The sequence below is a fragment of the Anoplopoma fimbria genome, chromosome 9 (assembly GCF_027596085.1).
Source record: "Anoplopoma fimbria isolate UVic2021 breed Golden Eagle Sablefish chromosome 9, Afim_UVic_2022, whole genome shotgun sequence".
Lineage (NCBI taxonomy): Eukaryota > Metazoa > Chordata > Actinopteri > Perciformes > Anoplopomatidae > Anoplopoma > Anoplopoma fimbria.
In genome coordinates, this window is record NC_072457.1 from 26,068,105 (window position 1) to 26,085,302 (window position 17,198).

A 17,198-nucleotide genomic window follows, 5' to 3' on the forward strand; every position below is an offset into this window, starting at 1 on the left:
TGGGATTTCTTTAAAAACTGGATTACAAAACAAGCAAAAAGAGTTGATGTATTAGGCTTTCTTCTGATAACCCTCATAATTAAGTCTGATATTTTTTCAAAAACTAGAAAAACCTTGAGCTGGTCAGCGACATGGATGGGGATGATGTTGCCCAGTAACCACTCAGCCTGGTCTCGCATCGTCTGGATCTTGGAGCGGTGTTTGTCAGCCTCTACATTGCCATGGTAATGGAGACGGTAGCTGACCTCGAACTCACGGTTAAGGAACCAGACCAGGAGCAAAAGCAGGAAGAAGGCCAGGACAGCCTCTGGGACCAGAAGGTCAAGAGGTCGAGGGGGAGGTTCAGGTGTGACTAACGCTGAATCCCCATCACTGGATGTGGAGATGTTCAGTCTGAGTGAGAAAATGGAGACAACAGAAGAAAAGTAAGTGTGGTTCAAGATGAGCAAGAGCAAAGACAGGACAGCAGAACAGGAAAACGGTTCACAGGATAAAGAAGAGAGATGAAATGGAGGCTGGAGAATTCCACCTTGCATTTCCTGAACCAGTTTGTTTGTTGTGAGGTGCTGTATGCTACACGAAGATGACATGACATCATGATGACATATTTCTAATGCAGCCTTGATAACGTTTGATAACAGGAATTTTGGATTCAGTCCCTCAAAAGCATTAAGCTAAAGTTTGCTTTAACTCTTGCAGTTTTACCACGATATTCAAATTCATCATAGCGGAGGCAGAAATACTTGTTTCTCCACTGGCCTCAATAAATCACATCCAATACTCACAACTAGCTGACTACCTAGCTACATGTTCATCTTTCAATGAAAATAACTTGGTTATCCTCCAGCTTCTCTGGGGTTGTTGTCAAAAAGGCATTGTGGGAGATGTGGAAAATCACTATTTGCAGGCAAACTATCTGAGGGATACACTTTTTATTAATGATTTTTATTAATGATTTATTATATAAAAAAATGAACTGTATCATGGTTCATTGTACTGGACAATACAGATGAAGCACTGAGAAGTGTAGTTTCTCATGTCAGTTTATTTGTGATCGGAAGATGTACTTTCTACAATGTACATACTGTAACCAAAAAAGTGCCTTAAGCTAATTACTTTGCAATTAGCACAAGTGTACATAAAAGCATACTGAACGTAAGAAAGGTGTGAAGGGTTATCTGTCCTTAAATACCCCACCTCGGAAACCTCTTGTTCCCTGCTGGTTGACAGACTGATAAAAAGGTATTAAAAAAATACCAGAAGGTGCTCTGACTGCAGTATTGGCTCCAAAAAGATATATCTTTTTTTATAAGTATGATTCAAGCAGAGTTTGAAGCCTTAAGAAGTAGCTGCCAATCAAAATGCTATCTGAAAAAGAAAAGAGTCTTTTTCAGCCCTCTCCTCCTCTATAGGGCAGTCAGCTAACTTCTGGCTCTAATGAAAGAATTCAAGCAGGCACAGGCTATATGAGTCATTTCCACCACTAGTGACATTTAGCAGCCATTACTGCTGGTGCACACAGGGGGAGGCCGAGGAAGAGAGAGAAAGAAGGATAGGTGAGTAAAGAGCAGGAAAGCGTGAGATTGAGTAAAAGCCAGACAGAGCTGCCGTTATGAAAAATATAAAAGCAAGCCGTCGCCCCTGTTGACCCTTCAAATGTCACTCATCCATCATCTCCTCTGTTTCCACGGAGACACTCACCCATGAACTGGCAAGCTGTTATTACCGGAGCTGAAAGACGACAAGAGTGGTGTCAGTCAGAAGAAAAGGAACGGTCGCATGCACACACACACACACACACACATGAACCAACATAATACAGATCATATTAAATCCTCTTTTCCTGTCTGAAGAACAGGTATGAAGTACCAAAACAACTGGGTGAATTACAATGTTTCAGGATAAAGAATGAATGCATAAATAAAACTCATGACTATTAAGGACAGACATGGATGAGGATTGTATAATGTACTGTATATCTATTTATTTATATAAAAATCTACATCGCAAACACAAAGCTGTAAATTTATGTTTTTACATTGTGGTCTTAATTTCTAGTTTCACTTACCTGCTGCTTGTATCAACTGTGTACATTGATTACTTTGACACTTGGGAATTTTGTCCTACTGCACTTTGATCAGTGCTTATATTTTACTTGTGTGAAATCTTGCATTAAGTCTTTAATTGAATGAAAAGTGAAATGCCACACCTAGTGCATAAAGTACAAACATGTATGTCTGTGCATACACAGCATCTGTTTACTTGTGTGTGTGTGTGTGTACTGCATGTATGCATTTAGTATTTGTGTACGTGTGCAAATAACACATGCTCACCTGTACCTGTGCAATGGGCTGTACAGCAACAGCAGCAGGGCGACCCCCGTAGCAGTGGCCAGGACTGAGCGCATCCAAAAACTTAGCTGACAGAAGTTACAATACTGGATGATGGCCAGGATGGTGGCACAGCACAGGAACATGGTCACCTGGAGGAAAAGGGGGTCGTCATTAAAGTGACTTAACAAAGCAATTTAGGACTATACTGTGAAAGCAAAACAGAACAAATGCAATACAGTTTAGCTGGTGAGGCCGCTGTGTATGTGTGTTGGTTAGAAGAGGTAATTAAATAATGAAGGGTTCTTCACAGTTCTGCATATTAGTCACTGTTGTAGGGGCGTAAGGTAGTTAGGACGGGACCAGTGAGCGCTATTTCGATGGGCCCTGCCATTAGTTAATTGGTCTGAAGCGCACACATGCACACACAAACACACACATATATATTTTAATAACAATGTGTTGGGTTTTACAGTCGAATGAGTTACATGGCTATTGGATTGGGAAAGAAGAGGCGGTAAAAGAGAAAGCTATCAGGACTAGCTGAAACATTTTGTCTCTTCTCTTAATCAAAGAGAGACTTTCTGTTTCATTCTTTTTCCTTCTATTTACTCTAAATAGTTGACAAGTTTTAGTTAAGTATTGTCCTTGAAATTACTAGGTAGGATTTAAAAGAAGGTTAAAGAGTGTGTTTCCTTATGAAGACTATTTTTCCATACTAATTCCAAACTTAAGACAAACCCGAGATATTATATTGAATGCAGCAGCACCCCATTAAAGTCATTCTGCCAAATAAAAAAGTTAACATCCGTCTAACACAATGAAAAGTTGAATTCAAAACATGTGTGGTAATATTAAAAAGTCAAATTGGAGTGCTGTCCTCGTCTTTCCTTTTTATAATCTACATTATGGATCCATCAAACGGTCTTCAAGGTCTTATTGTGTACATATTAAAATGTGTTTTTAACCAATAGTTTGACTTCCTGTTCATTTTCATTCAATAGTAACACGTAAGATAATCTTCAATTAGTTATTTCTGGTCCAGTGGAGTATCATTTTTGCTTTAGGGGCTGACATTTTTTGACTGATATTGCAATTGCTGCTTATTTTGATATTAGTGATTATTTTTTCAGAATATTTTGATATTAGTGATCATTTTTTCAGAATAATCATCAAATTTTCGTGTGTGGGCCAGGACATCTGCACAACAATATTTAATCTCTGCAGCACAACAATATTTAATCTAAAATGGTATTTTGCAAACATTTTGCCTTTGACAAATATTGAGCCTCCTGCGATTTAAAAACTGCAGTAGGCCATTTTGCAATGATAAAATCTTGATTCATTGTTCAGCCCTATTTTGCTTGTATTTTCGTTCTGCAACTTTTACATAAAATGAAAACGTCAAATGCATTATATAAACGAAGTCAGAGCTTCAAAGGCATAAAAGTCCAGAAAACTGCAAGTCTAATTAACAACCCTCTGTGAGACTTCCACTTTGATCTGCAAGCCCCGAAGAGATGGAGAGAGTGGAGGGGTGAGACAGCGCAGGGTGGGAGAGAAATGGATAGAGAAATGGGGTGTTGAAAATCCCCCAAAAACAAGATATGAAAACACCACACATCTTGCAAGCAGCCGTTGGCTCAAAGCTGGAAAGAGAGGATCAAACTTATTGAGATGGCCTTGTATCAAAACAGCACAAAAACACTGAAGTATGGCTGCTCTCAATCTTCTCACATGCAGGACTCGGAGAAGAAGAAATGTCAACATTTCTGGTGCCAGCGTCCACAGGCGAAGCCTCCTGAAGCCTCTGAGCTGTTTTCCTTCTACAGTTCCTATAAGGGGCTAATGCCAGATAACGACTCTGCTGGCCTCCGACGATCTCTGGCTGCAAACCACCATGGGCAAGATTTCAAACTGCTGACTCCTCTGTGCTTATTTTGGCTTCAGCCAGTGAGGGCGAACCATTCTAGTAGTTAAATCAGCTGCAGAATTAGAACTAATGGTGATAGTCATTGCAGCCTTAACAGCTGTAGAAGCAATATTGTTAAATATTAGTAAGGAGGGAGAGAAATGTAGTTCAACGGCATATGTTTGATATTATTAAAATATATGATTTTCTACAAAAATTATACTATAATTATTGTAAATTCTCTTAATTGTCTATCTATTAGTTAACTTATTGTTCAGGACTAAATAAGGCACATAACAGGTCATCATAAAGCTAATTCCTCTAGCGCAAAATCCTAAAACAGGGATGGAAACACAGAATCTCTGAGTGCCCACTTACAGGACCCTTTGACACACACACACACACACACACACACACACACACACACACACACACACACACACACACACACACACACACACACACACACACACACACACACACACACACACACACACACACACACACACACACACACACACACACACACACACACACACACATACATACACAAGCAGTCTTTTCCAGTTTTTGATCTTACCACCCACCAAAAGAAATGTTTACCTGGAGGGGCAAGTGGACACTGCAGGTGAGGTGGGACAAGACAGAGATGGCGGGGAGGGAGACTAACACAGCCCCAATCACGTGACGGGGGACCCATCCAGAGACCACCAGGAGCAGGGAGCGGGTACAGTTCATCACCTTCTCCAGATAGAAGGCCATGCTGCAGCAGGAGGAGAGGAGGAGGACGGTGTGTTAGGAGGAGACAACAGAGGATGACTTTCCAGCAGCACAACCACCAGAGCATCATCAGTTCATTATGAATGATACCAAAATAAGAATCAACAAAAACATGACGGAACAAAATAGTTACACACAAAACAGTAACGTAAAGAAAAACACATCATAACTTAAGACACATTATTAAAACATAACTATGTTGTCCAAGACCCAACTAGAAGATGAAGATTTATATCCCTTTTATTCGCATAGCAATAAGTAGAAATGAGTTCCTTCTCAAATGTTCTCCACACCAATAAAACACACCATAAAATACAAAAATACATCTTAAGCATTTGAAAATACTGTATATATTGTTTTGTTCTGGAGCTCTACCTGGTACCAGAACGTCATTGTGCCAATTTCTGAGCCAATACTGGGCCTTCACAAAAAAGGACTAGAACCAAAGGACTGGGCAATCCTAGTTAATCGATTGTCTTGTGGGAGCCAACTACCACAGAGAATAATTTGTTTTGGTTTCAGTGGAGAGCTGTGGTGCACTGGGATGGTCAATCTGTGGCTTTCAATCATAATGTTTCTATGAAAAGTACTATACAAATACAGAGTGAAATGTATTTTACATACAATTTGATGATATATATATTGGGTATATATATATATATTATATACCCAAGACAAAATCCTGTCTATCTCCATGACAACATGAAATACAGCAAATAAGTGCTGAATAAAAGAGAATGTTTTAATTGATAGAATGTTTTGAAGACAGCAGCTATTTGCACATCATGTCACTATTAAAGCAGTTGATTTTGCTCTAGCCCACATACAAGATAAAAACATAAGTAATATCAAATTACTTACAAAAAGAAATGTGGTTGGAACAGCACCTAACAAGGCGCTACACAATCTGTGAAGGGCAGAAAGTTTGATCGCTCATCTGAGCATGTCAAATGACTAAAACTTCTGAATATACAGGGAACAGATATATTGATTGAATCCTGCCATGGTTTGAGATTATTCCATGTTGCTCTGTGGGCCCCATAATGTGGAAGATCGCCTGACGAGCTGGGTATTTTTATCTGAATCCTATTTGGAAACATACACTTAGACATCATTTGGCTCTGATTGCACAGCACTGACAGCAACACAACAGCCTAAATTACATTTCAGATGCTTTTCCATCCTGCCAGGAAAGAAATGACACACGCAAAAGCACACCCACAGACACAGCCTGCTCACCGTATGGAGAGCACCAGGGAGGCCAGCTCCAACAGGCCAGCCAGCGGAGTCAGGGCCAGGGCAGCGGGAGCTGGAGGGACCACAGGGTCCTGGCTCACCAGAGGTGGAAGGAAACAGGCCAGTGTCAGGGCCAGGAAGAAAAAACAGCTGAGAAGAACATCCAGGAAGGAGCTGAAGGTGGAGCTCGCAAATGTCTGCACTTGCACCAGGTTCTTCACCTGGAGCGGAAGAGGGATTAGAAACTGAGGAGATCAGTGGCTCAATTTACTGAGGAATCACGCCTGCAGCTTACACAGGTGTTTAATTATCATTGAGGGTCTACTTAAGATATAACTGCAGTTTATCTAAAGACTGAATTCATCAATTCAAGAACTACATTTAAAAACATAGTTAATTTGTTAAATACTGAATATTATGAGTATCCAATGCATACACAATAAACCACTAAGACATAATTCGTACAGGTTTGACCTTTTACGTATGCAGTAGATTGTGTACAAAAACAACAATTTAAACTAAAACTTGGTAGTTATGTATGGTGTGTTTATAAGGTAATCATAGTAAACAACTACCATGATGAAAGGCGGCTGTGTAAAAAAAAAATATTTCAGTGTGTTGGATAAAACTTTTGAAATTTCAACTGCTTTTCTTTTTCTGTGCACAATTTAGTTTCTTTGCTTGTTTAGGTCAATTTCACTGAATGCAGTTGAAAGTTGTATTTGAGTTGAATTATTTTGTTTTACTTATGTGTATACATATATTGGAATTTTTAACTAATGCACAAATGAGTTACCGCTTCACAGCTTAGCCACAGCCGAGTGCAAAGACTGATCATCGTGAGCATCACTGTAGATTTTGCATTAAATGAACTGAAGAATTTTGAACGTCAGTGTTTTTGAGCTCTGTAGTTACACTGGTCTAACAGCAGGGGGCTGCCAGACTGTGAGGTCAAAGCAGGCCAAGTGGAACTGGTCCTGTGAGTGTGACAATGTGTTGCACTCATGTGGCATCACATTCTTTGGGGGGGACACACAGTCAGACACAGAAACAAAGCACACTATTTAACACTATTGTTTGTCCAAGAAGTAGTCTAAGGTTAGTGCTGAGTGAGGCAATGACCAGGCGTATAACTACAGTGTGTACCTCCTCCTTGTAGCTGCTGCGATAAGCCTTTTCCAGAGGTCTCTCTAGGAAGTTGAGGCTGATCTTGTTGATTGGTGGCTTGAAAAAGTAGTCCTTCATCAGACTGTGAACCACAGAGAAACCAGACAAAATATAAGGGAATATATTTTTCCATTGGAAATCAAATATTTCTGAAAATGAACAAACAACAAACGTATTTACTTTTTAATTTACTTAACAGCTGCTCTACTTTTAGCGGATGTTAACATTTTGCAGATGGAATATCTCAACTTTTCCTGTCTCGTGACCTTGTTTTTCGGGGACTTTAAACCCTGCATTTCTTAGTCCAGTTCAATCAGACTGGTTTGTTTCCCCCCTGGTTACATTTGTTTGGACAGATCAGAACACAACAATCGTACTCTGTTGCAGCCTTTTCTATGGCCTCTGAATGTGGAGGTATCAAGTTAGCATATGACAATAAGTGTGGAACATTTGCTTTCTATTTTTACGAGCACCCTGAGGACTTTCTGTGTGGAGTTTGCATAGTTGTCTTAGTGTTCAGTTGCGTTTCCTGACACACTCTGAAGACATGTAAAATGTGAGGGTGAATGTATCTATCTTATGCTATTTATTATACTTGTGTGGCTAGAAACACACCTTGAAACACACCTAATTATTTTATATATACACAGAGATGAGATCTTACCCATGACCAAATGGATCCCTTCACCCTTACTCCCTCTATAACCCTTATCATAGCAAATCAGTAACCCTTGAGTGATATAATCAGTTCATAAATTCTACCTTTAACCTCTTTGCTCACCTGTCCTCCCTGATAACATCCACAAAGTGGACGTCACTCTTTTCTCTGAAGTTCTTGGCTCGCAGGTGGATCAGAGCAGAGTGATCCATTCCTGTGCCGGCTGTCCCTGTGCCACCAGCCATGCCTAGACTGGTGCCAGTTCCCGTGCTGGTGCTGGTCTTCTTCTCTTTCTCCTGAAGCATGTCGCACAGGGAGCTCTGGCTGGCTCGCACTGGGTCCTCCAGCGGGGGACTCAGGAGACCGTTGGCTGCTCTGGGACTGTGACCTGGGATGAACTGGATCAGGATGAGAAGGTGGAGAAGAAAAAGGAAGATAAGAGAGGGACAAGATTCAGAATATGGAGGAGAAGAAGAAGCAGAAGAGGAAAGAGAAAAGCATGGATGTGCACATTCCAAGTCTTTGGATTTTAAGACTTTTGAAAGACTGATTTAAAACATTTTAACGCCAATCAAGGCCTTATTTTCAGATTAATGAATTCAATCTAAAATTATGTATTTAAGGATCTGTGAGAACCCTGGTGTTGTACCTTGGCACTGCTGGTCTTGTGCTCCTCTTGGCAGCCGTTCAGCACAGCAACATCTTCACCCTGCTCTGCTCCCGAAGACAAGTTCACACTACGGGTCACAAAGGGAGGCTAAAGAGACAGAGGGACAGTGGTGGGAGAGGTTGACAAATTAAAACATATCAATCAGAAGCAGTCTGAGACATCACAAGACTTAAATGAGGGACGGCACAGTGGCTAAAGGACGACCTGCAGTTAGATGACGATGTATAAATCAGACTAATTCAATCAAATGTTTATTTATCTGATTTTTATCCAAAATACCTGGATGTGTTGGTCACATTGGGGAGTCATGCAAAATGTGAAAAGTGAATGCTAATTGAGTGGTATAGCTGTGTTTCCAGCCACAAAGACAGTGTGAAATAATGAGACAGTCATTATAATTATCATACTTTTAGAAACTAACATAAACCATCAAAGACTAAACAGCAGAGGTATCCATCTCTACGTTTCACCCTAAACTTTTAGTTTCCTCTGACTTACCCCGCTCCTGTCTGGATGTTGGTTTGGCAGCAGGAGCTCAGCAGCCTGTGCTCCCCCTGGGATGAGGTCCGGTGTGCAGGGCTGAGAACAGGAGGACAGGCTGACCCCAACCAAATCCCCGCCCGACCGTCCCACCTGAGAGCAGCCACACTGCACCTCCAGCTCCGACTTCCTTCCTGAGATCAGGTAGGTTTTTAGCCCTGAGGAGAAGCACAAGCAGGTAAACAGGTACCCTCAGGTAAACACTGGAAGCTCTGTCAGCACTGTTGTTGTTGTTGTTGTTGTTGTTTGCACCATAAGGGCTGTTAGCATCATTAGCTGCTAGCCACTGGCTCAGCCGTTGCCATGTTGAGAGACGTGTTGAGGAACTAGAAATGCTCTGAATTTTCTATTGAGCAGTGATGGGGGAAAAAGTGACGGGGAGAAAAGAAAATAACTGTTTCACACAAACCAGACAGTCAGATGTTTCCTAAAATGCATTGCTGCTCGATGGTGAAACAATCCTTTCAACAACACGTTAGGCTGGACCACCACAAAGTAATAAGCAATTTGTTTATGCCAAACATTCACTGGGCAACAAATCCTCTAATGAGAGGATTGCTGCATGCTGCATTACTCTAAACAGATGCTGAAACAATATGTCAGTCTACAGCACAATTAGGGATTGTAATTTTGATTATTTAGTATCGATTGTCTAAATCAGTTCTCAGGTACACATTCCTAACCTGCTGGTTAAAGCTTTAAAGATGCCAAAATTAGCTTGTTTCTCTTTTTTTAGAGAATCTGGCTTGAACTCTCACGGTAACACAGTAACACACCTACTTTCTGAGTGACAGGCATTCATTGTTTTTGACCTTTTGTGAAAAGATTTTTCACTTGTGAAAATAATGGCTAGTTGCAGACAATCATCACCAGAAACTCTTTGTTGAAACACACACACACTCTGAAAAGAAGATGGTAATGCAACACTGGGTGTTTCACCAACTGTGTTTGCACATCAGCCCAGAGCTCTGGCCATCTCCACACTAGTGTAGGGCCAACAAGGAAATAAGCAAACAGTGGATTAGAGTAGTGGCACATAGCCAGGTGCTATCAGCCTGTCCAAACACACAGTAACCTGGCTAGCCGACTTCTCTGTTCAAACAGCTAAAGGTGCTAACCTTGTTAGCGCCATGATGACTGAAGGAGTAACTTTAGGCCGTAAAGGAACCCGGTCCAGGAGTCTTTATGGGCTCCCTGCCTCTAACCGATGGTCTGTGTTTCATTTCATTGTTATGGACAATGCTTTCTATAAAAAGACTTTTCAACACAACTTTGTAGCAACCATACAGCAGAACATTCCTGCTTTTAAGTATGTGGGACACGAGCTTCCTGGACAAATGTATTTTATAAATGCATGCCTAGCGCAACTATGTCTAAGGTTTTTTAAAAGATTGTTGGCATATTTTATCACTGCAAATGAAGTTGTTGGAGTTCAATTTTACAGACTATAGTTTGCATGAACCATGGAGAGATTGTTTATGTAGTTTGGAAATGATCTAGAGTGAATGAGCCCATGTGGATGAGAAAAACGTATTTGAATATAAAAAATGTATCAAAAAAAAGACATAAAAAAGCTAAATTCCTTTTATCCTTTAAAACAGTTGATTCTGTCCTGTTCTGACACGGTAACATTATCTTTGAATCGTGGTGTGATGAAAGGCTTTCTAATAAATGAAGACAGACTGATTCAGTGAAACTCCTCATGACCTCACTTTAAATCATGTTAACCGACATCATTTAGTTTCTAATTCAAAAGGAAAAGGGAAAGATATGCGATGATGTGTCAACCTGTGTAAGTATGACTGATGAGCAGCCGACCCATATGTGAAAGCATGTGCGTCAGTCTGATGCTGAGTGGGTGTGTTCACAAGTCAATTTGTGTACTACAGAGATGTTTGCCACATTTTTTGTGAATCATACAGACACACACACACACACACACACACACACACACACACACACACACACACAGGCCATTAACTCCCCTCCATGTCTGTCTGTCTCTCCTCTGACTTTTTGTATCTACAGTTTTAATATTTTTCCATCTCTTTAGATCCTTCCTCTCTGTACTCTCCTTATACTCCATAACTCCTTATCTCTCCACCTTTTACAATTTTTAGGTAATCAGTATAATAGAAATCTAATATGTTAATATTGTAACAACTTCTATAAAACAATAATGAATAGCACATTTTCTAGATAAGGGCAATTTCATAACTCTGTTTAGCTTATCCAACCTGCTACTCACAATAACAGTCTAAGGGAATTGTTGAACTCTTTATTTTAAGATCTAGTGACATGAAATAAGACTAAGAACTTGCCTTTAAAAACTCAAATTGATCAAATTATTGGCAGAACTAAAGTTAAATTCTATGATTTGGTGTATAATTGTTTCATGGATAAAAGCTAGTCTGCCATAAGATGCGAATATGAAAAGTTACATCAGAGGTTAAGTTTGCCACTGTGAAACCAGTGGACATGACTGAGTATCTCCGGAGCTCTCTGTTCTGCTTCGGTGTCTGCATAAATAAAATTAGTTATGAATGTGTAACTAACAATGAACTTATCTTGGGAGTCTGGAAGCACTGAGTGTCTTGTTCCAATTCCTGGGACAGTGTTGACTTGGCAGACATCCTCAGCCTGCAGGCCAACAACAGCCCTAACTTAGGGTGTCAGTCTCTTGCCAAGCGGCCGACAAAGGCCATTTATGAGATCTCAACCCACTCTCTCTCTTCTACACACACACACACACACACACACACACACACACACACACACACACACACACACACACACACACACACACACACACACACACACACACACACACACACACACACACAGGTTCACTGCTGTTCTCTGCCATCCATTAGCTCAGAGGCATGAGTTACTCGAAATAATCTTGAAATACAAAGTGATTACATTTTTTTGCATAAGAAGTAAATAAGCTTAAAGCTTATTTTGCTTCCTGTAATATTTGTCCTGTTGGCAACTTAATTTTTTTTATTTTCTGTTGGCCTTTTTCACGACCAACATTTTCAGTCAGATTAGGAAAAGCAGGTCTTACTAATAACAATAGAGATGGCTGTGTTCTATTCAAGTATCACCATGAAGCTAGGCCTAGGCTTGCCAAAGTTAGTCCGGCACAAGGTGCTTGGGCCAGAAAATTATGTCTTGCAAGCTTTTCAGACATGTTTGGGCCCAAATCAAATTGTTTAAAGTATATTCTTTGTTATATTATAATGCATTTACTACTTGACTTCTTTCTTTACATGGCTTGTATAAAGGCAGTAAAGTAGTCCATGAATATGAAATATGAGTTTGCAGTTAATTACAATCCCTCCTCTGCACTGTGGAGGTTAGTTTACGGCTTTTTGCCGGTTATACTCGTTGTCTTTTCGTTCTTCACCATACATTTTGTTTGTCCACCCTCTCGCGTTTCCAAGAATACTGCAACAAACTGCTCATTTAGCATAAACGCCTTTGTGCATGCTCGGCAGCATCTGTGGAGGCTCGTGCCACGTTGTGGTGCGTGTTTAAAACAAACTTAAGCCGTGACAGTGAGCCGGTATGAACAATACTAGGACACTGAAACTAAAGCAGCTTAATTGGAATTCAGGCATCATATGTTTGTTAGTTACACCTTTGCTTTTCCTATTGTGACATGTCACAATGTATTCTGTGAGACAGGCCAACTAGGCATATAATCTAAGTGACAAAAAAGTACAAACCTTCCACAGGAGCAGAGGTACAAATACATCACTGACAACACTTTATGTAAGAAGACTCAAATTGTTAAAAAAAGTTTAACATAAAAATCTTTGTAAATATAATATATGTATATTTTAATTGCAGTTTGCAGTTGGATGAGATCGGTTGCTCAAATGACAGGAGAACCTCAAATGATTAACTGTAATCTATTGAATTAAAAAACTTTATTCAGCATTTTTTTTACTTTAATGTCTGTTAAAGGCCAGAAAAAACTGTAGCTAGAGACGTAGACGCATACGTTGACCACACACCCTTATTTTGTGATCTTCCCCCTGACTCTTGCTTCCATGGGAGGCCAAATGCTGACGAGTCTGACGAGACACAGACACAGAGGAGAAAGCGAAAGCAGATCGGCAAAAAGCAAAGTGATGGCGAGGGGGAGGAAGAGACCAAGAGCTTTCTGAAGGTCCCGGAGTTTAGCATGCCTCGCATAGCCCACATTCCTTGTCTACTTCCAGTTCAGCTTTCTAACTTTATCAACAGGTTGCTCTGAACTCTAAAACAGGCCTTGAATATTGAGGGCCTTTAGAGGTTTGACATAATAGACACTGAAAAATGTTAGTTTTCCGACAGCAGGTTAATGTGTGTGTGCCGGAGCGTCAGCAAGATTCTAGACAATAAAGTGCCAGTGTGTCTTGTGTGTCCACACTCTCCTGCAGAACAGAGCTAATCCTTTACTACTGAGCTTGTGCAGCCAAAGTCATTGAAACACATTGGTCTCTTGGGTGTGTGTGTATCTGCACATTTGGGCATTTGTGTGTTGATCCTTGCCAGGCTCTGTAAAGGCAGCACTCTGGGAAAGAAACTGACACGAGCACTTTAAGGTCTCAATGCAGCTCAATGGTTTTTATTGATTTATTCAGACCAGCTGACTGGAGCAGAGAGGGTTCAGCTGAGGACAGCTACTTCTACTAGAAGTACAACTAGAATACACACACACACACACACACACACACACACACACACACACACACACACACACACACACACACACACACACACACACACACACACACACACACACACACACACACACACACACACACACACACACACACAAAGAAATGTCCAGATATAGTCAGGTCCACAATGACAGACCTGAGGAACCAACAAAACCCAAACTATGTGTGACAACATGAGCAAAACATGGAAACTACTAACACCGTTGGGGCTTCATCATCACACTTGCGCCTTTTTTCTACGCTCTGCATCAAAAGACTGAAAACATTATACCTACTTTAAAGATAAAGAATAAGATTTGAATGAGCAAGTTAAGAGCCAATTTAATTTTTAAAGAGATGTTTTTACAACTTGCTTGGTGCTGGTACTCTATGTGGGATCAAATCGAACTGAAAGCAGCGCAGTGAAGTAACTGTCGGTATTTATTCTGAGGTTGGATCCATTCAAGTCCAATTTGGGGCTCAGCTCCATTGTTTTTTGGGGTCAAATCCAAATTTTCAAGCTTGTGAAGCCAAACATTACACATATACTGAAACGCAAAAGAGAAAAACACACTCAAGAGACACCTGCAGGTTTACACACACACACACACACACACACACACACACACACACACACACACACACACACACACACACACACACACACACACACACACACACACACACACACACACACACACACACACACACACACACACACACACACATGCACAGGTGAGCCCTAACACTTATACCCCTTTCATACAGCAGACCTGTTTAGTATAATAAATGGTGTTTCCATTATTTTTGTCTTTGAACAAATTTATTTAAAAAGTTGAATATGCTTCCAGGTTCGCAGTAATATGAAAATATCATCTGTACCAAGTACTGCACTGAATATTCTGCAATAAATTCTAACTAACACATGTACATAAATGTACATTTTGTGGAGACTCATTTGGTCGTTCCTGTGTGTAGATAAGCACATGCAACCCACACCCTCCAAGAGGACATGGCACTTTATACACAAGACACCCTTTCCAGGAAATATGCAGCATCTTCCTGTCTGAGACATATTGGACGATGATATATCTGAAGGAACACACACAGACATTGCCTTTCCTGTGAGTATGACTCATCCAAGGTTGTGCAGTGCAGTGTTGTCGTTTTTGTCCCACATATACATCCCTCATTTATTAGAAATTACCAACGGCGTGCAAACACACACTCGCATACAGTACACACCACACGCACATCTACAAGACTAAATATAAAGGTTTTATACACGTGAATGAATGAATGAATGAATGAACAGAAGCATCAATGGAGAGGAAGTGTAGCTGAGTCGTCACATTCCACATGTACACCACAAGACCATACACACCATAGACACACACACACTCATCTGAAAAATGACTCTCATACAGGCACTAACACAGCCACGCATACGGATTCAAACACATTGTGCTAGTGCTGAAACATTGTGAAATTATCCTTAAAGAATTTCGATAATTAAGTACCATAAACATTAAGCAAACATGTTAAACATTTGTTGCTTCCAGCTTCTCAGAAGCAAGGATTTGCAACTTCTTCTCAAGATCACATCATTGTAAAAAGCATATATTTCTCTATTTAAAGTGAGGTCTTAAACTCAGGGAAATTGTGATGGATCTTTTTAACTATTTATTGACTTCAAAAAGAATAAACATGAATTAATCAACCAGAAAAAAAGTGCAAAGGAAGATAAATTACTTGATTATGTAAATCATTAGTAGCACGCCTACATGTCTCTCTGTTACAACATAGTTGATCAATCGCTCTCTAATTCTGATAAATGACTGTACAGTGTTTTTTTGATTGCATGCCTATACACACACTCTCACCCTCTAAACACACTGCATGCTGAGACAACCACACACACACCCACACACACACAAGCTCCTAGAAGACAGTTGTTCTAAAAGACTTGTGTGCAAACTAATATGAGTTAACACAGAGCCCACGCACACACACACACACACCCAGGCCCGGCTCAGCGGTCCCCATGTGAGTGTCTGTGTGAATGTTTAAGACTGAGGCTGACATTTCAGGTGATCCCAAACAGGACGGTCCCAAACCTGACTATGTACTTCCTGACAAATAACCTTTGACCTTTTGGGGGCTTCCAAGCACATGATCAAAATCATCAGATTTACCCAAAGGTCCGCTTTGGTCCCAACGTACAGAAAATTGAAAACGTGTGTGAATACGGGAGACAGAGGGAGACAAAGAGAAACATTAACATGCAAGATTTATATTTATTAATTAAAAACAAAGCAATTAAGTCAACCTCAAAACTGAGGCAGATAAAGACAAACTAAGGTTGGCTTAACTTCCCCTTCTCTCCTTGAGGTTCATCTAAACTTTTTTCTCATTCTTCACTTTCATCTTGCTGCTTGGAATAGTCAGAAAATAAACAACTCCAGCACTAAATATAGATTTCAACTTGTTTTCCCTTTTTCACAGACTTGGCCTTCCCACTGTCCAACTTCTACTCAAATATGGCTCAAACTTTCGCCTTTGACTTTTTTCTCTTTTGTCCCGCCAACCCTTCTACCCTTCGCACCCTCTCACTACCTATTTTTATATCCTGCTACTCTGTCTTGTCTCCGCTGTCATGTTCTCTCAGCCATCTTCCTTTCACTTAAACCTCCTCCCAGCGGCCCCCCCTCCCTTCCCTACCCTCCGGTTTTCTCCCTGGTCAGTGGCGGGTCTTGAGAACAGGCCTAGTGCAATAGCAGATGCCTCCATATTTGGACACGCTGATGGAACCGAGGGATGAGGCACTCGCACGATCCTCCTTCGAATACGCTCCCAGTCCTCCCTCCTATCCATCTATCCATCCATCCCTCCTCCTTTCCTCCTTTTTGTGCCATCGTTTTAGTCCAGGGAGTTCCTAACTCGCTTGCTCTTCTTCCTCCCTTTTTTTTGGTCTCTCCACTTCCTTTATCTCTTTTTTAAAATCATACTCGGGGGATTTAATGAAGCCTCTATTGGCAGCAAATTTCAGACTTCCGGGGTTTGGACAAACACAAGAACTTTGTCACATCATCCCCGGGGTACGGTACAGTATCCAGAACTTGTTCTAACTGGAACCAAGACTACGAGTCTGGAATGCAATAAAAAAAAAAAGCACTGCTTACAGATCTATGGC

The 17,198-nt window shown here is 40.7% G+C and overlaps 1 protein-coding gene across 1 annotated transcript in view; it reads right to left on the minus strand.

Moving 5' to 3' along the window:
* adcy9 (adenylate cyclase 9) overlaps window positions 1-17,198 on the minus strand; it is a 35,932-nt gene that overhangs the window by 5,890 nt on the left and 12,844 nt on the right. Inside the window, 9 exon segments of the mRNA XM_054603740.1 lie at window positions 114-393; window positions 1,702-1,731; window positions 2,334-2,482; window positions 4,846-5,005; window positions 6,262-6,479; window positions 7,405-7,507; window positions 8,207-8,481; window positions 8,733-8,840; window positions 9,252-9,451. Of these exon segments, the coding sequence (XP_054459715.1) occupies window positions 114-393; window positions 1,702-1,731; window positions 2,334-2,482; window positions 4,846-5,005; window positions 6,262-6,479; window positions 7,405-7,507; window positions 8,207-8,481; window positions 8,733-8,840; window positions 9,252-9,451 (1,523 nt within the window).